Genomic DNA, 27,435 nt, shown 5'->3' with positions numbered 1-27,435 from the left:
CACCATGACATTTTCCCAGTTGATTGTCTACATTAAGATGAGAAAAAAATGTATTACAAGTTTTCTGTCATTTAATGTTTAAATATGCAAATTAGTCATTATCTAATTAAATATGCGCTTATTTGCATATACACTCACCTAAAGGATTATTAGGAACACCATACTAATACTGTGTTTGACCCCCTTTCGCCTTCAGAACTGCCTTAATTCTACGTGGCATTGATTCAACAAGGTGCTGAAAGCATTCTTTAGAAATGTTGGCCCACATTGATAGGATAGCATCTTGCAGTTGATGGAGATTTGTGGGATGCACATCCAGGGCACGAAGCTCCCATTCCACCACATCCCAAAGATGCTCTATTGGGTTGAGATCTGGTGACTGTGGGGGCCATTTTAGTACAGTGAACTCATTGTCATGTTCAAGAAACCAATTTGAAATGATTCGAGCTTTGTGACATGGTGCATTATCCTGCTGGAAGTAGCCATCAGAGGATGGGTACATGGTGGTCATAAAGGGATGGACATGGTCAGAAACAATGCTCAGGTAGGCCGTGGCATTTAAACGATGCCCAATTGGCACTAAGGGGCCTAAAGTGTGCCAAGAAAACATCCCCCACACCATTACACCACCACCACCAGCCTGCACAGTGGTAACAAGGCATGATGGATCCATGTTCTCATTCTGTTTACGCCAAATTCTGACTCTACCATCTGAATGTCTCAACAGAAATCGAGACTCATCAGACCAGGCAAAATTTTTCCAGTCTTCAACTGTCCAATTTTGGTGAGCTCATGCAAATTGTAGCCTCTTTTTCCTATTTGTAGTGGAGATTAGTGGTACCCGGTGGGGTCTTCTGCTGTTGTAGCCCATCCGCCTCAAGGTTGTGCGTGTTGTGGCTTCACAAATGCTTTGCTGCATACCTCGGTTGTAATTTCAGTCAAAGTTGCTCTTCTATCAGCTTGAATCAGTCGGCCCATTCTCCTCTGACCTCTAGCATCAACAAGGCATTTTCGCCCACAGGACTGCCGCATACTGGATGTTTTTCCCTTTTCACACCATTCTTTGTAAACCCTAGAAATGGTTGTGTGTGAAAATCCCAGTAACTGAGCAGATTGTGAAATACTCAGACCGGCCCGTCTGGCACCAACAACCATGCCACGCTCAAAATTGCTTAAATCACCTTTCTTTCCCATTCTGACATTCAGTTTGGAGTTCAGGAGATTGTCTTGACCAGGACCACACCCCTAAATGCATTGAAGCAACTGCCATGTGATTGGTTGATTAGATAATTGCATTAATGAGAAATTGAACAGGTGTTCCTAATAATCCTTTAGGTGAGTGTATATATATATATAAAAAAAGAAATCTAAGAATTGGATAAAGCCGGGTTCAAAATAATTTTTTCATTGTGTTCACATATTAGATGGGAAAAAAATTACGGTGTATGTGATGACAGGGTGCAGGGTTCTCCAGCAATCGCGGAGCAGTGGGATGATTTAGAACGCCAACTTTTGTTGAATTTATGAGAAATCTACAGACGCAAACAGACAAAGTGTAGTAAAATAAAGACCTAAATGTGTATTTCAGACTCTTTTTCGCCACAAGTCTGAAAGAAGACATGTTATTGAAGACAAAAATCCCAAAATCTCAAAATTGACCAGTGAAAAAAAAAACGATGCTTTTGCCTGCCGTGTCTCGCCTTAAGTAATTGCATATTTCTCCTTTCTCATATCGTTTTGCCTAGTGTTGGTGGTTTCTGTGGTTTATAACCATTCTTTTGGTTTAGGCCAACGCTAACAAAAGTGCCACCTTGAGAGTCAGAATCCGGTCTGGAGCTGACTCCAAGGGTTCAGAGGAAGGCTCTAATAGCCCCTCCAGAACAACTGATAAATCCCAGGTGGGGACACTAACAGGACGTGCAGGCCTCAAGTGTCTAACTCCACGCTTAAACAAGGAGACCAGACAGTGTTTACCTAAGGGGACCTCGTCTGACTCCCGATAGGCAGCGATAGCTGACATAAACTCTCAAGGTAGTTGCAGCCACTCCAGCGACACATTTATCCTGCAGGAATTCCAGCACTGAACCGACCGGGCAGCTGACAGGGTCCACTGCATGAGCCGAACACCAAGACTCAAAAACCTTGCACTTAGAGAAATACAGCAGTCTAGTAGAAGGTGCACGAGCGTTATCAATGGTCTCCCAAACATCAGCGGGAAGACCAGACGCCACTGTCGCTAGCAATTGCCTCTTATCGCCCACAGCCTCCATATCTCGGGTCAAGGATGCCAATTCCTGCCCTGGAGCTGAGACAGCAGATCTCTCCTGATAGGAATCTGCCAAGGGGACTCCTCCACCAGGGAGCTCAGTTCCGAGAACCACGTCTAGGATGGCCAGAATGGGGCTACCAGAAGGAGGCGGATCCCACACTCCCTCACTCTGCAAAGGACTGCAGGGATTTGCTTGACCGGAGGGGATACATACAGTCTCAACTCCAGCCACGGATGAGCGAGGGCAGGGAAAACCATAGGGGGCACTGTGTCGAGCTCTGCGATGCAAAGAGGTCCGCCTCGCCAAACATGCTCCAAATTTGAGCCACTGTTTAGCAGTGCAACATCCATTCCCCCGACTTGAGCTTCTGTCTCGACAGAAAGTCCGCTGCGATGTTCAGGTCCCCTGGAACGTGAACTGCTCTCAGCGAAATAAACTTGTCTTGAGCCCAAAGGAGGAGGATGCCTGTTGAGGGTGCGCGACCACGAGCCCCCCTGGCAATTTACATGGGACACCACTGCCATGTTGGCCGTCCTGACAATGACATGAGTCCATCAGGGCAAGGAGAAATTGATCCAGGGCCAGAGAGACAGCTTGCAACTTGAGGCAATTTATGTGCCATGAGAGAACCTTGCCCGTCCAAACATCGTACGCCGGTCTGCCCTCAAAGACCGCACCCCAACAAGTCAAAGAGGCGTCCGTCGTGACAACCTGCCAACGGCAAACTACACCCATCTTGACCCCCTGAAGTAAAAAGGGGGAGTCTTTCCACCTCCAAAGAGTGTGAAGGCAACTGCGCGATACTCTCAGCAGGCGGAAGGCAGACCAAGAAGGGCGGATGCCCCTGAGTTTCATTCAGCACAGGAATGGTCTCATATGAGGGAGACCCAAGGGCAGCACAGGAGAGGCTGCTGCCATGAGCCCCAGAAGCCTGCGACATATGCCCACCGCTACATGATGGCCGAGCCTGAAACGGGCAAAGCACGCACGGAGACTGGAAACTCGAGCAGGGGCCAGACGGGCCTGCATCGAGAGAGAATCAAGTTGGACACCCAGGAAAGTGGTCTGCTGAGAAGGAGTTAAGACATTCTTCTGAGCATTCAACCTGAGACCAAGAGACCGGAGGTGGTGGAGAATGACGTCCCTGTGACGAAACACCAACTCTCTGGAATGAGCCAGAATGAGCTAGTAGTCTAGATAATTTAGTACACGGATGCCCTGGAACCTCAAGGGGGCCAGAGCTGCATCCATGCACTTGGAGAATGTCCGCGGAGCCAAAGCTGGACCAAATGGAAGGACCCGATTCTGATTTGGGGGAAAGGCGTATCTAAACTGAGGTTTAGTATAATGCCACCTTTATACTCAAAAACATCTATAGAGGATGTATTACATATGTATTACCTCATTCAAATTGAAATGAGTGACCATTTTAGAGGGTTCACACACAGGCCTCTGTTCGGGCTAATTCAGAGTTGTTTATGATCAAAGTTATACAACTCCAATTTAAGTTACTTTTGGGTGCAATAACTTTTACATTGAATGGCAAGTCTGTGTTTTAGCAAAAAAAGGGTATGTGTCCAAAAACACGTACTGAGTAGGAGTTACATGACATAGGCTAAATCGTTTACATCTCTGGTTCACCCCAAACAAAGATAAAACCTTACAGTTATCTCACAAAATCATGTATTCCATAAGTATGTAATCATGTCAGTGCAATTTAGACAAGTCCAATGGATTCATAGACCCAGAAAACATGGGGTTAGACACCAAGATTACTTGGCTAGGTCAAATAATGAAGGAGTTAGGATATTTTAAGGGCTTCCTGCCCATCTTGGACGCCATCTTGAAAATTACAGTGGTCAAATTTTGGTAAACTTTTAGTATGTTATTAAGGACACCTAATACCACAAAAAACAGCTGAGAAACCTTTTGTTAGAATTTTTTTAGGGTTAGGTGTTTTTTTTTTTTTCATATATGCAGCCGCCTATTAGTACATTTAGTTCCATTAGTAGCATTAATTCTGCCTTTAAAGGGAGTCAGATAAGAGTTCATCATTGATACAATAACATTCATCAATAATGACATTCAGTGTTCCTCCACCCTAGCCCATAACTTCTTTTAAATAGATAAAGTATAATTCAATAAAGAAGTGTACACTACCATTCAGAAAGTCTCTTATTCCTCTTACGTGTTTATTTGATACAGTAAAAACAGCAATATTGTGAAATATTATTACAATTTAAAATAACTGTTTTTCATTTGAACATTTTAAAATGCAATTTATTCCTGTGATGGCTGAATTTTCAGTATCATTCTGTGTCACATTCTAATATGCTGATTCGGTGCTCAAGAAACATTTCCTATCAGAATCAGAATCAGAATCAACTTTATTTGCCATGTTTGCAGAGACAAACTAGGAATTTGACTTGGTAACAACAAGGCTCTCAAATTACAACACTCATTTACTGCAACAGGCTACAACACTCACTTGACATATAAACATAAAGTAGGAAATGTATGTTAAAACAGAATACTGTTATATATATACTCAAACAATACAGTGAAAATTACAAAGTGCAGGAGGGGGGATAGTGCAATATCAGTATTGTCTTAGAATTTTTAAATAAAATAAAATAGAGCAGTGTACAATGATGATATATTATTTAATATAGGGGGGGGGGGGGGGGTGGGCTTCTCCTAAAATCCACTGTCATCTCCACAGTCTTCTTGGGATTTAACTCCAGGTGGTTTTGACTGCACCATTGGACAAGCTGCTCCACCTCCTGTCTGTAGGCAGACTCATCCCTGTCCCGGATCAAACCAATGATAGTTGTGTCATCAGCAAACTTCAAGAGTTTCAGAGACGTGTGCTTTGAGGTGCAGTCATTGGTATAGAGGGAAAAGAGCAGTGGGGAGAGGACACACCCCTGAGGAGCGCCGGTGCTGATGGACCGGGGTATGGATGAAATGCTCCCCAATCTGACATACTGCTGCCTATCACTCAGGAAACTGGTGATCCACTGGCAGGTGGAGGCAGGCACTGAAAACTGGGTGAGCTTCTGATGTAGGAGTTCAGGTATGATGGTGTTGAACGCTGAGGAGAAGTCCACGAACAGGATCCTAGCATACGTCCCTGGGGAGTCGAGGTGGTGCAGTATGTATTGCAGTCTGATGTTAACAGCATCATCTGCCGACCTGTTTGTCCTGTAGGCAAACTGCAGGGGGTCCAGCTGGGGGACTGTAATGTCCTTCAGATGGCACAACACCAGTCTCTCAAAAGATTTCATGACCACGGAAGTCAAAGCGACAGGCCTGTAGTCATTTAGTCCTGTGATGGAGGATTTTTGGGGGATTGGAATGATGGTGGACCGTTTAAAACAGAAGGGCGCTTCACACAACTCCAGAGACCAGTTGAAAATCCGCGTAAAAATCGGCGCCAGCTGGTCCGCACAGGCAGGATGGAGAAACGCCGTCAGGGCCGGGGGCCTTTTTGGGCTTTTGCTTCTGGAACAGCCGGCACACATCATTCTCACAGATTATCAACACAGGTGGGGAGAGGGGGTGGATTGTTAGGGAAAAACCTTTTGTGCGTGAGAGGTGTGATAATGGGTTCCTTTCAAACCTACAGTAGAAGTCATTCCGGTCATTAGCCAGTCTGAGATTTTCTGCAGGGTGGGGGGATGAGCTCTTGTAATCTGTTTCAGTCCCTTCCAAACTGATGCAGGGTCGTTGGCTGAGAGGCTATTTTTTAATTTCTCACTGTAGCTAGTCTTGGCTACCTTGATCGCCTTCGTTAGAATATTCCTGGCCTGCCTATATAGATCCCGGTCCCCCCTACTGTAGGCTTCCTCTTTCGCCTGGCGCAACTTCCTAAGATTAGGATTGAACCAAGGTTTGCTGTTATTATATGTGCAAAGTGTCTTGGTTTTTACACAGATGTCCTCACAAAAACTGATATAAGATGTTACAGTATCAGTGAAGTCGTTGAGGTCTGTAGCTGCAGCTTCAAAGACACTCCAGTCAGTGCAATCAAAGCAAGCCTGCAACTCCAGCTTTGATTCTCTTGTCCATTTTTAACAGACCTTGCCACAGGTTTAGAGGTTTTAAGTTTTTGCCTGTAAATTGGGATGAGATGAAGCAGACAATGATCGGATAGTCCTAGAGCTGCCCGGGAGACCGCGTGATAGGCATCCTTTAAGACTGTATAACAGTGGTCCAGAGTGTTTTTGTCCCTGGTGGGAATCTTGATATGTTGTCTGTATTATTGTCAATGTTGAAAAAAGTTTTGCTGCTTAATATTTTAGTGGAAACCTTTATATAATTATTTTTGGATTCTTTGAATAGAAATGAATAAAAAGCTCAAAAGAACAGCATTTATCTGAAATAGAAATCTATTGTAACTCTTTACATTGCTTTACCATTCAAAAGTTTGGAACAGTAAGATTTTTTTTTATTTGAAAGAATTTTATTTATTTATTGAATTTTTACTTTTATTAAGCAAGTATTTAATTGATTCACATTTACAGTAGTGTAACATTTTCTATAGGTACCATTTCAATTAAATATATCTGTTTGTTTGTCTATAAGGCCTATTGTCACACTGTCACTTAGTTTGGTGTTTCTCAAATGGAAGGCTGCATCCGACTTTGCATGTCGCTAGTCTCTGTACTGTGAGTCGCTTGTGGGCGTTCCCAGTGTTGTCGCTCCAATGGTATTGGTAATCTGCACGTTTGGCCATATCTTTAGAAAATGCAATCTCAAGTGATATATATAAACTAAGATATCATTCTAATTTCACTAGGAATTAGACTTAAAATAATTAAAAGTAACATCTGCAGTTGGAGAGTATTTTGTGATATAAACTACAGCAGTGCTCACTGCATTACCCTTATGAATAAGAAGTTTACTTCAAGTTAATTTTATGAAGTATACTTAAATAATGTTCAAGTATATATACTTTATGTAGTAAGTATACTAATATCATTGTGTACTTGTAGTAAACTTGTAAGTGTACTATTACTATTGTACTAAATTGGCCCACTTTTAGTATATAAAAGTATACGTTTAAGTGTACTATAAGTGTAACAGTAGTAAACTTTAAGTACACAACTAGGTTTCTCATTTGTAATGCATTTGTACATAAGTAAACTTATAAATATACTAGTAGTTTACTATTTAAATTCAAGTAGTAAATTTTTTAGTTTATGAAAGTACACACTGAAGTGTACTCTCAGTAAACTACTAGTTTAGTAGTTTATACTGCAAGTATACTTGTAAGTTTTCTTTAAGTGAACATAACATTATACTTATAGTTTACTATTTATATATTATTTTTGCACTTGCAGTAAGCCTACTACTATACTACTATGTTCAAATTATTTTTTATACTTGAAAAATACCTTTAACTGTACTTTAACTAATTTTAAAAACATTTTATTAGCTTCATGTTTTATCAACACTTGAATGTCGGTAAGTTTAATTAAAGAATGGCAACATTTTAAACAAAAATGTTGAGAAAATAATTTTTTTGTCAAAGACGATTATCAAAACATAGATAGCGTGTCATGATTCTGCCATCTAGTCCTTGTCATTCTTTAATTCTTGAGGCAGGATCATGACAGACCCATGTTTTGTGTACAAGCACATGGCCATTTGTTTGGGCCATGTGCTTGTGTTGTCTCGTTCTCTTGCCCCGCCCCCTTATCGCTTACCTGTGTCACCTGTTGTGTTATCATTAGTCTCCCTATTTAATCCCCTTGTGTTTGCTGTCTTGTGCCGGTTCATTGTTGCATGTTACATGCTATCATTCCTCTCTGTGAGTATCCTGTCAAGAGTGTTGTCAAGAGAAAGTTCTGTTTCTGTATTTGCTGTTTGTTTGTAGTCTAGTTATGTCAAGTCATAGTCTAGTTTAGTCACTCGTTGTCCTGTCTGTGTTTTTCCCCCTTGTGGGTTTTGTTTTCCCCATTCTTTGTCATCAATAAACCATGTGTGTAGCGCAGTATATACTGTCTGCGCTTGGGTTCATCTCTGTATCCACATAACGTAGCGTAGATCGAGTCCAAAGCTTCACAGTCGTTTTCTCTTCATGGGTTACGCTTCATTTCATTTGGTAACATTAAGTAGTTTTGATTTACACGGTGTTTGATTACGATATTTTGAGTGGGCAATCGGCCCTGTCCCAAATGGCACACTTCATGTGCACTTTCGGTCTTGTGGACTTACAATGGCTGCCGCGTGTCCGTTAAGTCCGTGAGACCGCAGTGTGTCCCATTTTTGTCATTTTTAGATCTCAGAAGGGTGCTCGCGAGTGCCCCCATGTGGTCGATTTGCGCCCTTTTGCCGAGCCCGCGCTGATGCGGGCTCCGCAGCAGACTTCTTCCCAACAGTCAAATCGGCATTACGTCACGAAAGTGCGGACTCAGAGGAAGACCGCGAGTGCTTAGGGTTCCATTTGGGACAGGTGCTGCATTCCAGTCCACTTTTAGACACTCGCTCACTTCCCTAAGCACTTCCCCTCGGGGGAATCCCCGCCGCCATTTTGAAGTGCGTTCCACTTCGTGAAGTGGACGAGGGAAGTTTAGATGGACAGACCCTCGATTTGGACCGAGGGAGCGAGTCTACTTCACATGTACACTTCAGGCACCTATATGTCCCACAATGCAGTACGATTGTGACGTCACCACAGATCTCGTCTAATCACCACCACAACAAACAACTATGATATATGAATTCAAATTTTTTTAATTGAAAACAACCCAAAAACCATTTGGATGCTGCATTAAACAAATTCTTAAAGGGAAAACAAATGTAAATAATAAATCAACTACATAGCTGATTCCAAGTGATCAAGGGCTTAGGACGTTCCAAATCAGCCCATTGCAGTTTACGCCAGTAGTGGGCACTCACAATGACGTGCATCCGAGTGAACGAGACGGAGGGAAGTTAGCAAGTGAAGGGCATGACAATTTTGGACTGGAACGCAGCTAGGGCCACTTGTTTCAGCTTCTTCTTCTCTTGTGTTTTTTGATTCGGAGATTCTGTACTAGAAGATGTGTCATAGCGCCCCCTACCCTATAACAGTGAAAACATGGATAGCTGGAAAATTCAGTCAATGGTGAGGAAAGAGTAAGAATTAAATTCCTATGTACACTTTCAGTGGATTAGCCTACACAAAAATTCAGATACGCAGAATTAGAAACATATCTGTTTTATATCAATATTCTAATCAACATTTTCAAACAATGTAAGTTTCATGAGACTGTATGAAAAACTATGTAAAAAAGTATAATAGCTTACTCGATCAAAAGAGTTAAAACAACTACAAGCCAAGTATACTTTGAATACTTAATTATACTTTACAGTATTTCTCGATCAAAAGATTGAGTACAAGTACAGGCCAAATATACTTGGACTTTTCTCTCAGTATAAGTCAAGTACACTTAAGTGAAATTTTAAGTATATTTCTGAGAAGTACATAAAGTATATTTTTGAGAAGTATATAAAATGTAGACTGAAAGTATACTTATTTTTTGTTTAAAATAAGTATACTAATAGAACACTTGAATAAACTTATTTTTCGTAAAAAATTAAACTCACTCATACTGTCAAAAATTACTAAAACGTCATTCGAATTTGACAAATAATACATTTTCTTGTCCCTAATAATCAACATAATGCAGGGGAAACGGCAATATGAACTGCAGCAGTGCTAAACTGTTCACTGCATCATTTAACAACACACAAACTGTCAAACTCACTAAGACTGCCGACAAGTTATTTTCCACACATCATTTTAATATATCCATGTTTGTGGTTACAGTCAAATCATAACTGAAATCACACCTGGGGCCGTATGAATAAAGCCACTCAGAGTAAAATTTTAGTCTTGAGGCTGTCAAAATTTTAAGAATGACATAATTTTACTCTTATTCCTAGACTAGAATAAGTGTGATTTATAAAGGTTCCTAAGTGTTAAGATTAGGTCTCAGCTCCTAAATTATTTAAGAGAGCTGGAGAGGTATCCTAACCTAGTTAGGAGTAACAAGATGGCAGCAGAGAGGACGCGGCCACACACTTTTCAACGAAAATATGAAGTATTGGAGTTAAATGATGATGTTGATCAAACGATAAAAAAGTTTAATCATCAAGGTATTCTTTTTGTAACTTACCTTTAAGAAATTTTACAGCAATGAAATGAAATTAAAGTAATAATTATATTTTTGGCAACTGGAAAAATGCAGCAGTGCACCTGTGATGACTCGGGCCCTTCAGTCCACAGTTAGCAGTGTAAAGACATTAGCTCAAAGGGGAAATATTAATAATAATCCATAATTACTAATTATGATTAATTATTAATATTTGGGTCAGTTAATTAGATTAACTTTGAGGTAAGCCAATTAATATTACAATCAATTAATCAGTTCCAACGAACTCTTCGATTATTCGTTTATTCTAAGAAAAGTGTATCTTTCATGGTCACTGAAAGATAATTATTCCTCAGCATGTACAGCAATTAGAGCATACTGTAACAAGATCAAAATCGTAAAAGGGACTTTGTATGCAGACAGAGGATCAGAAATCAAATTCATAATTGTGCAAAAGTTTTATTAAATAAATCACAAACATAACTGAACTAAACAAACAAACATACATACATACTTTCATTCATTCATCCATACATGTATAGGTAAAGTGGTGAGTGTTATGGAACTGGAAGCAGGAAATAGAATTCTGGAGAAAGATCTATTTTAGTGTGGAAAGAACCAACAGCTTATTTCAGAGCATCTCATGAAATTTATACTTGCATGGTCAATTCTTGAAGTGGTTGAAGATTGAATTTGTCGTTGGGTCCTTGAGTGTCAAATGTCACTGTGTGAGTTGCAATCCTTTCTTCTCCGTTGGATGAAGGATATAGGATGAACTTGTATTGTCGCTGTTCTCATGGCTGGAGTGCAGATAGTGGCCTACACGCTCTGGGCTGGCAGGACACAAAGAGCACATGGTGCGAGTTGCGAGGGACTTCGTCCGTGTTGAATGAGTCACTGAACTCCTGAGGTTGTCCTTGATGCTGGAGTGAGCACATGTCCTGGATACTTCGAAGCCTCCTGCCCTGGGCCTGTTGAGGCCATGCTGGAACACACGGCATCCTTGAGGCAAGAGTTGTCCGTTTCCTTCTTGGTTGGATTTAAGAAAGGCAGTCTGACTCGGCCTGCAGAGGCCTGCAGGGCCCAGTGGGGGGGAAAGGGGGTCCCCTTCCCCCCACAGGATTCACTTGGAGCTGCAGTTTAGGTCCGAGGACAAGAGCTAAGAGGGCCGGATCTTGTGGTCAGTGACTTTTAAAGCGTGAGGATGGCACACCCATTTGGAGCTGTAAGAGCCAATAAGAAGTGTCTTCCTTTGGAGGGAAAATGTCTTTTTATGACCTTTGTTCAAGCATGCTCATTTGCAATGTGTACTTTCATTGGGTGTTTAAGAAAAGAATCTTCAAGATCCTTATAATTCTAATGCGTCACAAAGTTAGCAAAATGTAATGTAAATGAACAAATTGGGAATGCAGATTGGAGTTTGTAGAGACCAAACACGCCACACATCTGATTTTGGTAAACCATAGTATGCAACAAGGTCTGAAAGTCATGAGGTGGGAAGATTGGATACATGTCTACACATTTCTCAAGAGGTTATACATAGGTTTATCTCTCCTTCTCAGCGAGAATTAAGTGAGAGTCCCGTTTTGGTTGTATAATCAAATATATATCAAAGTATATACATAATGGTACATAAGCCAGTAAATCATTCACACAGTTTCTGGGATGCATGTTCATTTATAGATCAGTTTGTCTACGATTAAATGAACGCAGGAGACTGTTCTGATATCTCTGGCTGAGTTAGTTACTTGTTAGCATTCCTAAGAGCCATAAAAACCATCCTATCTGATCGCAGCCATGGCAACCAGGGTAACTGAGATCTTCTTGCCCTGTTTTGGGGGCTGGGACACAGATTCCCAGAGTGAGTTCTAAATATCAGTTGTTAAACTATAACAAATATTCGTGTCTGACTTGTCTCAGTTGTTACAGCAGGCTCTTGAATAGCACTATTGTGGCACTTACCACACCAAATATACAGTAGTGACCAAAAGTGATGTGTGGAGGTTTTACTTCTTTTTTTTTTATGACCCTACAAGTTTGCGTAAACCATCAAATTATGAGGAAAATATTTTAATATATATATATATATATATATATATATATATATATATATATATATCTTTTTAATATTTTAAAATATGAGGGAAGAACAAAACACAAAATTTAGTGAAGGTATTTATCTGACTAAAATATTTCAAGTCACCTTTATTTCTACAGTGCTTTTTACAATACAGATTGTTTCAAATCAGCTTTACAGAGTTAACAGGAAAATAATGCAATAAAGTTAGTCTTGGCTGTACAGCAGCTCTAGAAGAAAATAGTGTCATTGTCTGGCTTAAGTAAGGTCAGTGTTGATTAATTTCTACCAGAAAGACTCGGGAGGCAAAATACAGAAACAAGAATACATTTATTAACAGTCTCACAAATTGATTCGGCCGTGCTTTGAAGGATGCATCAGATGTATCCTCCGCGGCCTTAAATCACCCACAATCCTTTGCACGCATTCCAATTCACGAAAATAAACTGACGGAGAACGAGTCGGTACAGAGCTGGTCAGAGTTTAATATGAAATGAAAGACAAAAATAATGTTTTCGGACATGAAAGCATAGATGTTATCTTTTGTTTTGCTGTAAATTAATCACTAACACTAAACTGACAATAACGTAAGCCACTGGGAGACGGCTGTCATTAACTGTATTGCATTAATAAAAAGCCAGTTAATATAAAGATTTGCAATGCAGTATTTTTTCAAAATTAAGTTTTAACAGTATGTTCGTAGCTGTGACTGTGGGGGAGGCAATATGAGTGACGTAACCATGCACTCTTACTAGAACGTCTCATTCTAGCATTTAATTGATGAGAAGAACACTTCATCTTCATGTCCGTATACTTTCTACAACACTGCATTGTTACACATATAAAAACTTCAAATTTTAACACTTTCACCATTCATAATTTGTCTTGACAAATCTCTTTTAGTGTTTTAAATTTGCACTTAGTTTAAGTTCCTTTTAATCTTACTCCTTAAATTCAGTTGGAATTCATCCTTTTTGCTACCTCCATTCAAAATTCATTTTAGATTTAAAAACTTATTGTAATTTTAAAATGCTTCTAAATTCAGTACTGAATTGCGCACAACCCTACCATGCACATCTTACAAAAATATGTACATAAATAAACATTTGCAAATGTCACCCATGACCCTGTGTGTGTGTGCTATAGGCGCAGCTGGAACTGGACTCAGTGACTGTCGAACGTAGGCAGTTACTCCAGCAATGGAACAGCAGCCTGTTAAGGATGAGGAGGAGGGATGAGGCTTACACTGCAATGCATGAGGAACTGAGGTGAACATAATGCTCATGATGTTTGAGTCAAGTCAAGTCAAGTCATCTTCATTTATATAGCGCTTTTAACAATGTAGATTGTTTCAAAGCAGCTTTACAGAGACAAGCGTATAATTTAAGGTAACAGAGATTGTTTTGGCTTTATAGCGGTTCTTTAATAAAGTTATTTTCAAGCTAAAGTTATTTTTGATTGATTTGCTTCCGTCGCAACGATCATTTGTTATTAAATTAGGGGCCGCTAAGACGACACCATTCTCTCTACACAGACTTTAAACGCGAACCTGTGAGAAACGCTGATGGCGTTCACATGCGTATTTAGAATTGGTTCTATAGTTATGTGCGTTTGAATATATGTGCGCAGGTTTGGAATTCCCTACAGACCAAGCCTAAACAAAGTACTGGGCTTTCCTTATAAATTTTGATAGAGAATTTTATTTTATTTTGTCACTTCGGGTAGGAACGCGAAACGAAATTTCCAGACAACGCCTTATCTGTAGAGTGGTAAAGGGATCCTCCATAGGGAGAGACTAGTTGGCACTTCAGCACTGCGTTGTCATCGGGTCCAGGTGAAGGTCCTTCATCAGATCTGGATACGGCCTGGATCCGGGAGGCTGCGGGAAAACCTCGAGATAAACACAGACACTAAAATTAGCGTAGATGCCATTCTTCTCATGATGTAACGAGTACATCAGGATTTATGGGAAGTGTTCCCGGTATCGGCTGACCTAATCTATGCAGCCTAACATTGAATTATAGAAGTCTATAATATATGATGTGAATGCTAGGTCAAAGAGATGTGTCTTTAATCTGGCTTTGAACTGACAGAGTGTGTCTGCATCCCGGACAATGTTAGGAAGACTGTTCCAGAGTTTTGGTGCTAAATAGGAGAAGGATCTACCGCCAGCAGTCGATTTTGATATTCTAGGTATTATTAACTGGCCGGAATTTTGAGATCGCAATAGACGTGAAGGACTATAATGCGTTAAGAGCTCGCTCAAGTACTGCGGAGCTAAACCATTTAGTGCTTTGTAAGTAATCAGCAATATTTTAAAATTTATGCTATGTTTAATAGGCAGCCAATGCAGTTTTGACAGAACCGGGCTAATATGGTCATACTTCCTGGTTCTGGTAAGAACTCGAGCTGCTGCGTTTTGGACCAGCTGTAGTTTGTTAATTAAGCGTGCAGGGCAACCACCCAGTAGAGCATTACAATAATCTAGCCTTGAGGTCATGAACGCATGAACTAATTGTTCCGCATTTGTCAATGAGAGCATATGGCGTAATTTAGATATATTTTTAAGATGGAAAAATGTGGTTTTACAGATACTAGACACGTGACTTTCAAATGAAAGATTGGTATCAAAGAGCACACCCAGGTTCCTAACCGACGACGAAGACTCAACAGAGCAGCCATCAAGTGTTAGACAGTATTCTAGGTTACTACGTGAGGAAGTTTGTTGTCCAATAATTAGAATCTCTGTTTTTTCAGAATTTAGAAGTAGGAAATTACGAGTCATCCAATTTTTTATATCTGCTATGCATTCCGTTAATTTTGTGAATTGGTAAGTTTCGTTAGGTTTTGAAGAAATATAGAGCTGAGTATCGTCAGCATAACAGTGGAAGCTAATTCCATGCTTCCTAATGATATATCCTAATGGTAGCATGTACAGAGTGAACAGCAACGGTCCTAGTACTGAGCCTTGTGGTACACCATACTGAACTTGTGATCGATAAGATATCTCTTCATTTACTGCTACAAACTGATAACGGTCAGATAAGTATGATTTAAACCATGCTAGTGCAATTCCACTAATGCCAACATAATGTTCGAGTCTATTTAAAAGAATGTTGTGGTCAATGGTGTCAAATGCCGCACTAAGATCGAGTAACACTAATAGAGAGATACAACCACGATCGGATGATAAAAGCAAATCATTTGTGACTCTAACGAGAGCTGTCTCGGTACTATGGTACGGTCTAAATCCTGACTGAAAATCCTCACAGATATCATTTCTATCAAGAAAGGAACACAGTTGTGAGGATACTGCCTTTTCTAATATCTTTGACAGAAAAGGTAGATTCGAGATCGGCCTGTAATTGACAAATTCTGTAGGATCAAGTTGCGTTTTTTTAACAAGCGGTTTAATCATAGCCAGCTTAAAGGTTTTTGGTACGTATCCTAGAGACGACGAATTAATGATATTAAGAAGAGGATCTATTACCTCTGGGAGCATCTCTTTCAGTAGCTTAGTCGGTATAGGGTCTAACATACAGGTTGTCGATTTAGATGATTTAACGAGTTTAGTAAATTCTTGCTCTCCAATAGCAACGAATGAATAACATTTTTCCTCAGGGAGACTACAATGCACTGCCTGATGCGATACTGTAGTAGACGGTTGCATAGTTATAATTTTGTCCCTGATATTATCAATCTTATAAGTGAAGAAGTTCATAAAATCATTACTGCTATGTTGCTTGGAAATTCGGTGCTTGAAGCTTTCTTTTTCGTTAGTTTAGCCACTGTTTCAAATAAATACCTAGGATTATGTTTATTTTCTTCTAATAGGGTTGAAAAATAAGCAGATCTAGCAGCTTTTAAAGCCTCTCTGTAAGTAATCGAGCTCTCCTTCCATGAAATGCGAAATACCTCTAGTTTTGTTTTCTTCCAGTTGCGCTCCATTTTTCTGGCTGCTCTCTTAAGGGCCCGAGTGTGCTCGTTGTACCACGGCGTTGGACTATTTTCTTTAATCTTCTTTAAGCGCAACGGAGCAACTGTGTCTAAAGTGCTGGAAAAGAGAGAGTTAAAAGTTTCTGTTGCAATATCAAGTTGTTCTAAGCTATCCGGGATGCTGAGATGATGAAACTGATCAGGAAGATTATTAATAAAGCAATCTTTAGTGGCAGAAGTGATAGTTCTAACATATTTGAAACACGGAGTCGGCTTTGCAGCCTTGGCTAAGCCTTGGCTTTGCAGCCTTGAGTGTGTATGACCCAGACAACAGTATTGATGTGTATTGATGTCCCTCCTCCAGGCTGGCCAATGATCACGTGCGCTCTCTGGACACAGAGATTGAGGGCTATAAAAAGTCCATCACAAAGGTGGAAGAGCAGAATGAGCATCTCACTCTGCGTCTGAACCGAGCCCACACTGACTCCACCACCTCACGTAAACTCATCACATACTCCCAGAACCACCAGGAAGTCCTACAGGCCCAGTACAGCACATATACGCGAATGCTGCAGGAGACAGAGAAGACCCTCAGCACATTGCGTGGGGTACGTCATTCACATCATTCTACAGCACAAATATTTCAACTGCTTGATGGTTAATGAGCACCAGTCTGAAGATTTTACTTGGGACCTATGTATTTCTTTCTCTTTCAGGACCACGAGGTGCGTCAGTCCGAGTTCAAGGCTCTCAGGAAGCAGATGGAGAAAGAGTCTGCAGTGCGTTTGGACCTGGAGGACCAGATCATGAACAAAATGCAAGAGCAGCTTACTCACAATAATGCAGCAAAGTACTCACGCCGACTGACTGATAAAACTGTAGGACACAGGAGAGAGAAGGTAGGATGCTGTTAGCTAATCTCACCACTCATTAAATTATTGTCATAATTGCACATTTAATAGTCAAGTCAAGTCACCTTCATTTAGCGCTTTTAACAATATGAATTGTTTCAAAGCAGCCTTACAGTGACAATAGGAAATTATAGTAACAGAGATTGTTTTGGCTTTACAGCAGCTCTAGAATAAAGTTATTGTCCAGCTAAAGTTAGTTTTGATTGATTGATTCACTTCTGTTGCCAAGATCATTAGTTATTAACTTAACACGACCGTTCTAATGGAAAACACTCTACACGCTCTGGCCGCCCATCCGCACAAAACAGTGCCTGGTGGCTCGAGAACGCACTGGAAATAGGTTCCAAGGTGCAAACGATTATCAGTTATCTATGCGCAAACCTATGCAACCAAAATTAAAAGAAAAAGAATATGAAATAATATTTTGTAATTTATATAAAAAAAGAAATTAAACCTATTTTAGGACCATTACAGTTTGTTTTTACACGTTTTTGTGACTTTATGTTCCTTGTCCCCCACCCCCAGTCTCATTTGGGTTAGGTATCTGTACATGTTACTTCTCAGTCCACACCTCCCCCGTATTACTGTATTACAGTAAAACAAGTATTGAGATTTTTTTTTTCAGCAAAAATTTATGGCAGTACAACAAATACTACCATGATGTATAAATACTTTACAATTTAATACATCATCATTATTTAAACATTATAGTAATTACAACTAAGTATATTAAAGATGTTATCTTTTTCAACATTGCTGCCTTCCTGTTGCCTAATTTGAGAATGGCGCTAGCAATGCCGCAAGAACTGATAAAATGGTTTCTTTGAATGCAGTCTAAGTGTCACAGGTTGTTGTAGGCAAAAGAGAGGTTTTAGGTGAGGATCTAAAAGCAGCAGTCTTTATTAACCAAAACAAAAAACTGTTGAACACTAGAATGCAACAGGAGCACAGGAAACAGAAAGTGCTCCTTTGCAGAAAGCAAACCAAACTTGACAGTGACAATAAAGGACTAAGAACTGAACTAAACAGGGTATGTAATATGACCTGAATGTGTTCTTGACAGGTTTCATAAAATTCAAACTTGTGCATTGTATGTGATTTCTTAGGAGGCTCAGTTAACTAAATTGGAGAATGACATCAACACGGTAACGCTGGAGGGGCAAGAGGTGGTGACACATCTGGATTCTCTTGTTGCATTTCAAGCTGAACTTGAGCAAGAAATGAGCCAGCGACACTTGCTGCTGTGTTCTCGCGAGACAGAGATTGCTAAACAAGTCACAGAGATTGAGCGAAAGCAGGCCACGATCAGCATCTACAACAAGAAGATCAAGGATATTGTGTCCAGTACAGGGGTTAGTCCACACATTTCACACTCAGTTCATATTTTAATGTGTGGATGTTTTGAAAAAGTCATGGACCTCCCTTTTCTCTGATGATTATAATAAGCCATAGCATCCATCTAGACTATTGCGTTTCATATTGTAGTTACTGTAGATACTGCATATTTACACTGTCAAATGTGTGTGTGAGAGCAGCATGAAGACCTAGGTCCTCTGGAGATCCATGCAGCCACCTTGTCTAAGGAGCTGGAGGAAGTTGGTGCTGACATTAAAGAGCAGCAGCAGTTGTGGCTTTGGCAGCAAGGGGAGTTAGTGAGATTCACTCAGGAAAAACAGGCCCACGGCTCTTCTGTACAGATCCTACGATCACAACTCACAATACTGCAACAGAGCAAGATCAGGAAAGAGAGTAGGTACCACTTTTCACACATATATATATACACTGTTCTCAAAGACTCTGTAAACTATTTCTGCACCACTAGTTGTATTAGTATTAGTATAATAATAATAATAGATGACTATACATTTCTTAACAGGTAGTAGTTACATTCTGTGTGGTATTAAAAAAAGCAGCATAAATCAAAGTTAAAGGGACAGTGTTAAAAAAACTCACCTTTATTCCAAACCTTTATTACTTTCTTTTGCATAATATATTTAAAATACATATATATATTTTTTTATACAGTTAAAGTCAGTTGGCTCCAAACCAACATTCGACCCCACTGACTTTCATTGTATGGACAAAAAAACACTGTGACACCCCATAAAAATATTTGTGGAACATTAAAGATTTACTGAACGGAGAAAATTAGCATGAGAGTGCAATTCCAAAAAAGCGCCGATGGGAGTGGAAAGTTCAGAGCGTGATCTACTGACTACATGCAAATTAAAGAACACAGACGCAGCCAGATCATTTCCATAATGACAAATGCAATCTACCTGTTAGCGTATGATTTAAGACATGCTTTTTTGGGGCGGTAAAGAATGGCGCAAACACCATTGAAATTGGCGAGCGCAAACCTTAATAAATTGTCACATGCCTGTCCTGTCTTGTTATGCACATGGGTGTTTTGTTATTTTGGGCCATGTGCTCGTGTCTATTGTCTAGCCCCTCCCATCTTGTTATCTGATTATTGGTTAATTTCCCACCTGTTTGTCTCGTTACCCTCCTTTGTTTGTTCCCCTATTTAGCCTCCTTGTGTTTGTAGTCTTGTGCTGGTTCGTTGTCCTTGTTGCGTGTTCCTGGAGCTCTGTGTTTTTTGAGTTTGTTACCCTGTCTGCATGTCATCAATAAATTCCTCTGCATTTGAATCCTCGTCTCATATTCATCCGTTACGTGACAGAACGAACCAGCCAAATATGTGGATTCAGCGGAGTGAATTTTTTTCTGGTGAGGATAAGGGATCTTCAATTTCCTTGTTTGAATATTTCGCCAAATGTGCTCAAAGGACTATGGAGGAGGAGAGGACCATGGCAGATGACGGTCAGCAGAAAGGCAAGCCTTCACCGCTGGTCCCGAAACGGAGGAGAGGAAGGAAGAACCCCTCCGTGACTGTTCCGGTGGTCCCAGTTCCGGTGATCCCGAGTCCGGTGGTTCCAGTTCCGGTGGTCCCAGTTCCGGTGGTCCTGAGTCTGGTGGTCCCAGTTCCAGTGGCCCCGAGTCCGGTGGTCCCAGTTCTGGTGGTCCCGAAACGGAGGAGGAGAAGGAAGACTTCCTCCATGCCAGTTCCGGTGGTCCCTGTTCCGGTGGTCCCTGTTCCGGTGATCCCAAGTCCGGTGATCCCAGTCTCGGAGGTCCCTGTGCAGTCTGAGATAGACAGAGCAGCTGAGACTCTGTTGGATTACTTCGAAAAACTATACAAGATCCTAGAGTTTCCCAGAACTGTCCACGTCACGTCTGCCCAGCCAGAGACTGTTCAGGTCACGTCTGCCCAGCCAGAGACTGTTCAGGTCACGTCTGCCCAGCCAGAGACTGTTCAGGTCACGTCTGCCCAGCCAGAGACTGTTCAGGTCACGTCACGTCTGCCCAGCCAGAGACTGTTCAGGTCACGTCTGCCCAGCCAGAGACTGTTCAGGTCACGTCTGCCCAGCCAGAGACTGTTCACGTCACGCCTGCCGAGCCTGTGTCTTCGGACAAGATGGCCGCCGCCGAGCCTGTTCACGTCACGCCTGCCGAGCCTGGGTCTTCGGACAAGATGGCCGCCGCCGAGCCTGTTCACGTCACGCCTGCCGAGCCTGGGTCTTCGGACAAGATGGCCGCCGCCGAGCCTGTTCACGTCACGCCTGCCGAGCCTGGGTCTTCGGACAAGATGGCCACCGCCGAGAGTGTACACGTCACGTTCGCCGAGCCTGTGTCCCCTGACAAGATGGCCGCAGTCGAGCCTGGGTCTGTTCCTGAGCCTGAGCCGGTGGTATCTGTTCCTGAACCGGTGGTGTCTGTTCCTGAGCCTGAGGTGTCTGTTCCAGTGCCTGAGCCGGTGGTGCCAGTTCCTGAGCCCGAGCCGGTGGTGCCAGTTCCTGAGCCCGAGCCGGTGGTGCCAGTTCCTGAGCCCGAGCCGGTGGTGCCTGTTCCTGAGCCGGTGGTGCCTGTTCCTGAGCCGGTGGTGCCTGTTCCTGAGCCGGTGGTGCCAGTGCCTGAGCCGTTGGTGCCAGTTCCAGTGCCTGAGCCGGTGGTGTCTGTGCCTGAGCAGGTGGTGTCTGTTCCTGTGCCCTGGCCGCCCGAGGGGTCGTCTCCGCCCTGGCCGCCCGAGGGAAGGTCTCCGCCCTGGCCGCCCGAGGGAGGGTCTCCGCCCTGGCCGCCCGAGGGAGGGTCTCCGCCCTGGCCGCCCGAGGGAGGGTCTCCGCCCTGGCCGCCCGAGGGAGGGTCTCCGCCCTGGCCGCCCGAGGGAGGGTCTCCGCCCTGGCCGCCCGAGGGAGGGTCTCCGCCCTGGCCGCCCGAGGGAGAGTCTCCGCCCTGGCCGCCCGAGGGAGAGTCTCCGCCCTGGCCGGCCAATGGACTGTCTTCTCCGCCCTGGCCGCCAGATGGACTGTCGTCTACGCCCTGGCCGCCAGATGGACTGTCTGCTCTGCCCTGGTCTCCCGAACGTTGTGTGCCTTCTGAACTGTCCATTCCCCTTGTTCCACCCTGGTCTGTCCCTCCCGTCCCTACCTGGTCTGTCCCTCCCGTCCCTACCTGGTCTGTCCCTCCCGTCCCTTATGGAGCGTCTGGTAGCCGCTCCGTAGGGAGGGGGTAATGTCACATGCCTGTCCTGTCTTGTTATGCACATGGGTGTTTTGTTATTTTGGGCCATGTGCTCGTGTCTATTGTCCAGCCCCTCCCATCTTGTTATCTGATTATTGGTTAATTTCCCACCTGTTTGTCTCGTTACCCTCCTTTGTTTGTTCCCCTATTTAGCCTCCTTGTGTTTGTAGTCTTGTGCTGGTTCGTTGTCCTTGTTGCGTGTTCCTGGAGCTCTGTGTTTTTTGAGTTTGTTACCCTGTCTGCATGTCATCAATAAATTCCTCTGCATTTGAATCCTCGTCTCATATTCATCCGTTACATGACATAAATCACCTTGCATGATTCATTTAAATACTCCCCTTCCATAATTTTTGCATCTGAAAGGGAAACTCCCACAAATGCATATGCAATAAGGTCAGCCGCAAATATAACTGTGTCCATGCCTTTTCAGCGCTAATATTTCACTGCGTGACTTTAATAAATCCTGACAGTAGTTTTTGAATGCCACAAAGAGGGTTGCGCTGACGCAAATCTGTTAGTAAATCTGGCCCATAGATGAGAAACATTAAACGCATATTATATTATTTAAATTATATATACATTTAGTTTTTGCCACCGTCTAACTACATTTACATTTACATTTATGCATTTGGCAGACGCTTTTATCCAAAGCGACTTACATTGCATTATCCTATACATTTATACATAGGTATGTGCAATCCCCTGGGATCGAACCCACAACCTTGCATTGTTAACGCAATGCTCTTACCACTGAGCTACAGGAAAGCTGTAGCTCAGAAACAAATTACAAATACAGCACATGTGGGTCTTCCTCAACTGTTGTAAGTTTTGGTTTATCTTGCGCTGACCAATGTATCACTTACTTATACTGACACCTACCAACGTGCATGCAGCATCATGCAAGAATAAAGGTTTACAGTAACGGATGCGACTGTTAATGCGGTATTCGTAATGACCCATAATAGATTTATTATTAAGTTTGACACAGTTTGGTTATCAACAACATACAGTATCACTGGTATTACATAACATTCAGTGACACATGCCTCTCAAATACTGACTACATATATGAAAAATATTACCGTTTTGTAAATGTTAATTGATATTTAAAAATCACTAAATTAGGCTATTTATTTAGGATTTTGTGTCTCAATTACTTCAGTATAGTTGGTCAACTCATCCGTCAGTCACTACTGGAAGTGCCACAACATATGTTCTGCAACATTGGCAGTGGCACATAAGTGGCAGACCTTTTTACCATTTGTCCAAAGAGAACAGACAAAGCTCAAAGTAATAAAATGAGTCTGATAAATAAATACATTATTGATATCATCCTCTGCGTATATGTGTGTTGATAATATTTATTTATATAAGGTGAGATGGAGCAGGAGCAGCGCGAGCAGACAGATCTGGATAAACAGATCAAAGCTCTCATGGCAGACATGGTAAAACTGAACTCTCTGCTCAGTAAAAACAGCGATCTGAATCAAGCCCTGCAACAGAGCAACAGTCTGATGGAAACAGAGTTCAGACAGAGACTCAAGGTACAACTCTACACACTGTGTAGCTTAATGTGGAAATTCAGGCCTTTTCCTTATACACTAATTTATTCTGTATTCGTCTGTTCTTATTCTTTTCATTTCGTCATCTGTACTGTCATTTTCCCATGCACGGTGTGTAAAAATCCCCAAATCCCAAAGGAATATCAGTTCTTTCTAATTGTAGGGTGTCTACAATAAGAAAGAACTGATATTCCTTTGGGATTTTGTCCATTTACTGTATATCAATAAAGGGCTTTTTTTTTCAGTGTATACTAGATAGTAAATACACAAAAGATCAGCAGTTATGTAACTACTGTAAGCTCACGCTAAATCGGCCCAAAGTCCGGCATCCGACCAGCACGGAAGGTCTTAACGTGTTACTGTCCTTTTCTCGAGGCAAAGTATTTTTTGATTAAATGCAATACATTAATCATATTTATTTACTCGTTATTTCATCTGACTCCATAAATGAAAGGTTTTAATAATATCTGTGCCTCACTAAAAGTGAGCGAATGTTTGACTATTCCTTTTAACCATTAAATGAACAATGTCAAAATCAGTTAGAATAATCACATGTAACAATTTAATATTTCAGAGATCAATTCCACAATCAATTCAAATATCTAGAACATGGTTATACATTGGTTACACCAAATAATCTTACCCAGCTTGTACCTGAGATAGAGAGGAAGAGAGACCACCTATTCAATTCATGTCCAGCAAAGAAGAGAGCCAGAGAGAGGGAGAACACCTTCCTTTATCCTCTTTGACCAGGTGACATGGGGGATGGGGGAGACCACCCTCAAAGGGCTTCTATCCAACAAAAGAGGGGTGGCCTTATCTGGCCTTATCTCTGAACCAGTTTTCTCTAAACTTCTCTAAACCTTATTTCCTTTTATTTTATCTATCTGGATATGAGATATCTGTACCACTCACTTTGAGACATTTCAAATGACACCAAAATTATAACAGTCAATGATAAACATTCACATTAAACCATGTTCTTGTGTGAGTTCTTAGTAGTTTCTGAGAGGAAGTGAGGTTGTATGGGGGAGGTCTAATGTTAATTAGCCAGCAGGGCCCTTTTGCCTCATAGACCAGGCGTCAACCAGTATTTTCAGTCTTACACTACTAATCAGTTGTAATGTAAACACAATACAACATATGTTCTATTCTATAACACAAGTACAACTTGGTCGAATATTTATCTATGGAAATTTTTAAGTTTAAACAATAAATTATTTAGCTTCCCATTCTGTTAAAGAAGACATTTAGCAGAGTTTAATTAGGTTATCACCTTATTCCAAGTAAGCCTGAAGACCTTAAGTTATGTTTGAATAGGTGTGGGGCTAAATTCTGCAGCACAGTGAACCTCAGAAGTTAGTTGAGAATCCCTGATGTAAATAGACATGTAATTATCACTCACATGATTTATTGTTAAATATACATTTTGAACAGTTTATTTGTATCTATGTTGTGTGTAGGAGGCCGAGAGGGATTCAGTTGAGACTCAGTTGAAGCTGGAGAGGTTAAACGAAGAGAAAGAGAGACTTATCAACAGCCTAGTGGAGGCAGAGTGAGTCACACATGCAGGCACACACACACACACACACACACACACACACACACACACACACACACACACACACACACACACACACACACACACACACACACACACACACACACACACACACTTGTTTTGGTATCTTCATGGGGAATAACGGTATTTAAAACATGTTGGGTTTCCATGTTTTATGGGGACATTCCATAGACGTAATGATTTTTATACTGTACAAACTGTATATTCTATCCCCTAACCCTAAACCTACCCATCAGAATACTTTCTGCATTTAAACATTTTCATTAAACATCACTTAGAATGATTTATAAGCCGTTTTCCTCTCACCTGCCACCTTTGGGTTTACCGGGGCCACACACACATACACACACACACACCCTGACTGAGTTTCAAAATCTGGTAACACTTTACAATAAGGTTCCATTTAACCAGTTTACATTAGTTAAAATGAACTAACAATGACAATACTTCTAAATAAATTAATCTTAATTAATGTAAATTTCAACACTTACTGGTACATTATCAATTTCAAAAGTTGTATCTGTTAATATTATTTAATGGGCTCAAGCTAACATTAACAGTTTTTTTATTTTGTATTAACTAACATTAACAAAGATTAATCAATTCTGTAGCAAATGCATTGCTTGTTAATGGTAGATATGGCATAAACTAATATTAACTGATGGGACCTTATTGTAAAGTGTTACCCGAATTCTAATTAAATGCCTACTTAGAGAACATTTTTGGGCATCATTGGAGCTGAGCGAGCTGCTCACTCTGAACATGTCTTTTGCCCAAAAATGCTGTTTCGGTAGGCAGCTCACTACGTTTGAGATGCAGCCATACACACAAATGCACATTCATGTGAATTCTCAGAGCATTTCCATAATGTAAAGAATCAATACTGCAGAGCTGAACAATCAATGTTGTGTAGAGTTAATGAATGGGGACTATATTGCTGTTTCCACTGTTTTGTGTATGTGTGAAGGCATCAGATCATGCTGTGGGAGAAGAGAACCCAGCTGATGCGAGAGACTCGTTCTGCTATAGATTCAGACATCGGACAGGGAGACATACGAACCATGAGAGCAGAGATTCACCGTATGGAGGTGTGTGTATAACTTAGAAAGATTAAAAAAAATTCAGTAGCCACGTTTTCAAAACTCTTCATACATTCTGCATTACCAACGTGAATCTTGGTCAATGCAATTTACATAAAAAAAAAAAAAAGTTTAAACAACAACAATAAAATCCTGAAGCAATAATAATAATTAGAAAACAACAACAACAAGGAAAAAAGAAAGAAAAAAACACATAAAAAAACATGTCTAGGATAATGCCGTATGTGCAGTATTGGAGTCGCAGCTGTGCAGGAGGCCTTTCTATGAGGAGTTTGTATATTCTCTCCGTGTTGACGTAAGTTTGCCCGTAGATGTGAGTGTGAATATAAATGTGTGTGAGTGTGTCATCCCTGTGATGGATGTCAAGGGTGTTTTCCAGCATACGACCGAGATGCTGGGAAAGGCTCCAGCCTCCGCATGACCCTACAGGACAAGTAGTTTGGAAAATGGATGGAATGGATGGAATGGATGGATGTACAGTACTGTGAGGGTTCTAGTCCTCCCTCTCTCTGCCATGTTACCAAACAAAATCATTCTGAAGCCATCCAGATTTACTAAAAGATGACTGAAAAATTGCTTATAATGAATTGTAGCCCCATTTATACTTATATATAAGTATTACTATTCTATAAACATGTTTATAAAGACTCATTAGGACCTATACTGAATTATAAGAACAGTCATAGTTACATATTATTTTATAATTTTATAAATATATAATATTAATATTATTTTATAATTACTCATAAGTCATGCATTTGCTTTTGCAATGTGCATGCTCATAATCCTTTATGCACTGATTAATAAATGATCAACTATAAAATAGATCAATAGGTTACTGTTCGTAACCCTGGTTCTCTGAAACATCGAGTGGAGAGATCCGCCTATGGGAAGGGCATTCGCACCTGACCTCTGCAGAAGCATCCAATTGCACCAAGTCTTTTATGACATACAGAAGCACGTGTCCAATGCCAGGTAAGGGACCTGCCCCTTATTGAGTGTATAAAACACCTGCACGTGCTATCTTTCCTCAGTGAGCATATTCACTTCTCATGCAGCAAGCGTGCTCCATTTGATGTTTCAGAGAACGGGTTATGAACAGTAACCTATTGTTCTCTTTCATCTCGTGTTTGAGATCCACCTCTGGAAGATATGGACAGCTCCCCGATTGCCCAATACACTACAATGAGGCCCTGAAAGTCAGAGGACGGTCACCTGGAAAGGCGGTGCATAACGAAAGTGAAAGTGAAAGTGACACGTAACGGCCAAGTA

At 41.3% G+C, this 27,435-nt stretch overlaps 1 protein-coding gene across 1 annotated transcript in view; it reads left to right on the top strand.

Annotated features, from left to right (window-relative positions):
- The window catches only part of ccdc40 (coiled-coil domain 40 molecular ruler complex subunit), a 39,091-nt gene that overhangs the window by 3,159 nt on the left and 8,497 nt on the right, over positions 1-27,435 (top strand). Inside the window, exons 9-16 of the mRNA XM_082136748.1 lie at positions 13,638-13,759; positions 16,792-17,035; positions 17,144-17,326; positions 18,445-18,690; positions 18,874-19,087; positions 23,294-23,463; positions 24,945-25,036; positions 26,031-26,151. Coding sequence (XP_081992874.1) covers positions 13,638-13,759; positions 16,792-17,035; positions 17,144-17,326; positions 18,445-18,690; positions 18,874-19,087; positions 23,294-23,463; positions 24,945-25,036; positions 26,031-26,151 — 1,392 coding nt within the window. The remainder of the gene's footprint in view (positions 1-13,637; positions 13,760-16,791; positions 17,036-17,143; positions 17,327-18,444; positions 18,691-18,873; positions 19,088-23,293; positions 23,464-24,944; positions 25,037-26,030; positions 26,152-27,435) is intronic.

Source organism: Leuciscus leuciscus, assembly GCF_965113295.1.
Source record: "Leuciscus leuciscus genome assembly, chromosome: 14".
In the NCBI taxonomy this organism is placed as follows: Eukaryota; Metazoa; Chordata; class Actinopteri; order Cypriniformes; family Leuciscidae; genus Leuciscus; species Leuciscus leuciscus.
Note: the sequence above shows the minus strand (reverse complement) of the source record. Positions and strands in the feature narration are given on the sequence as shown.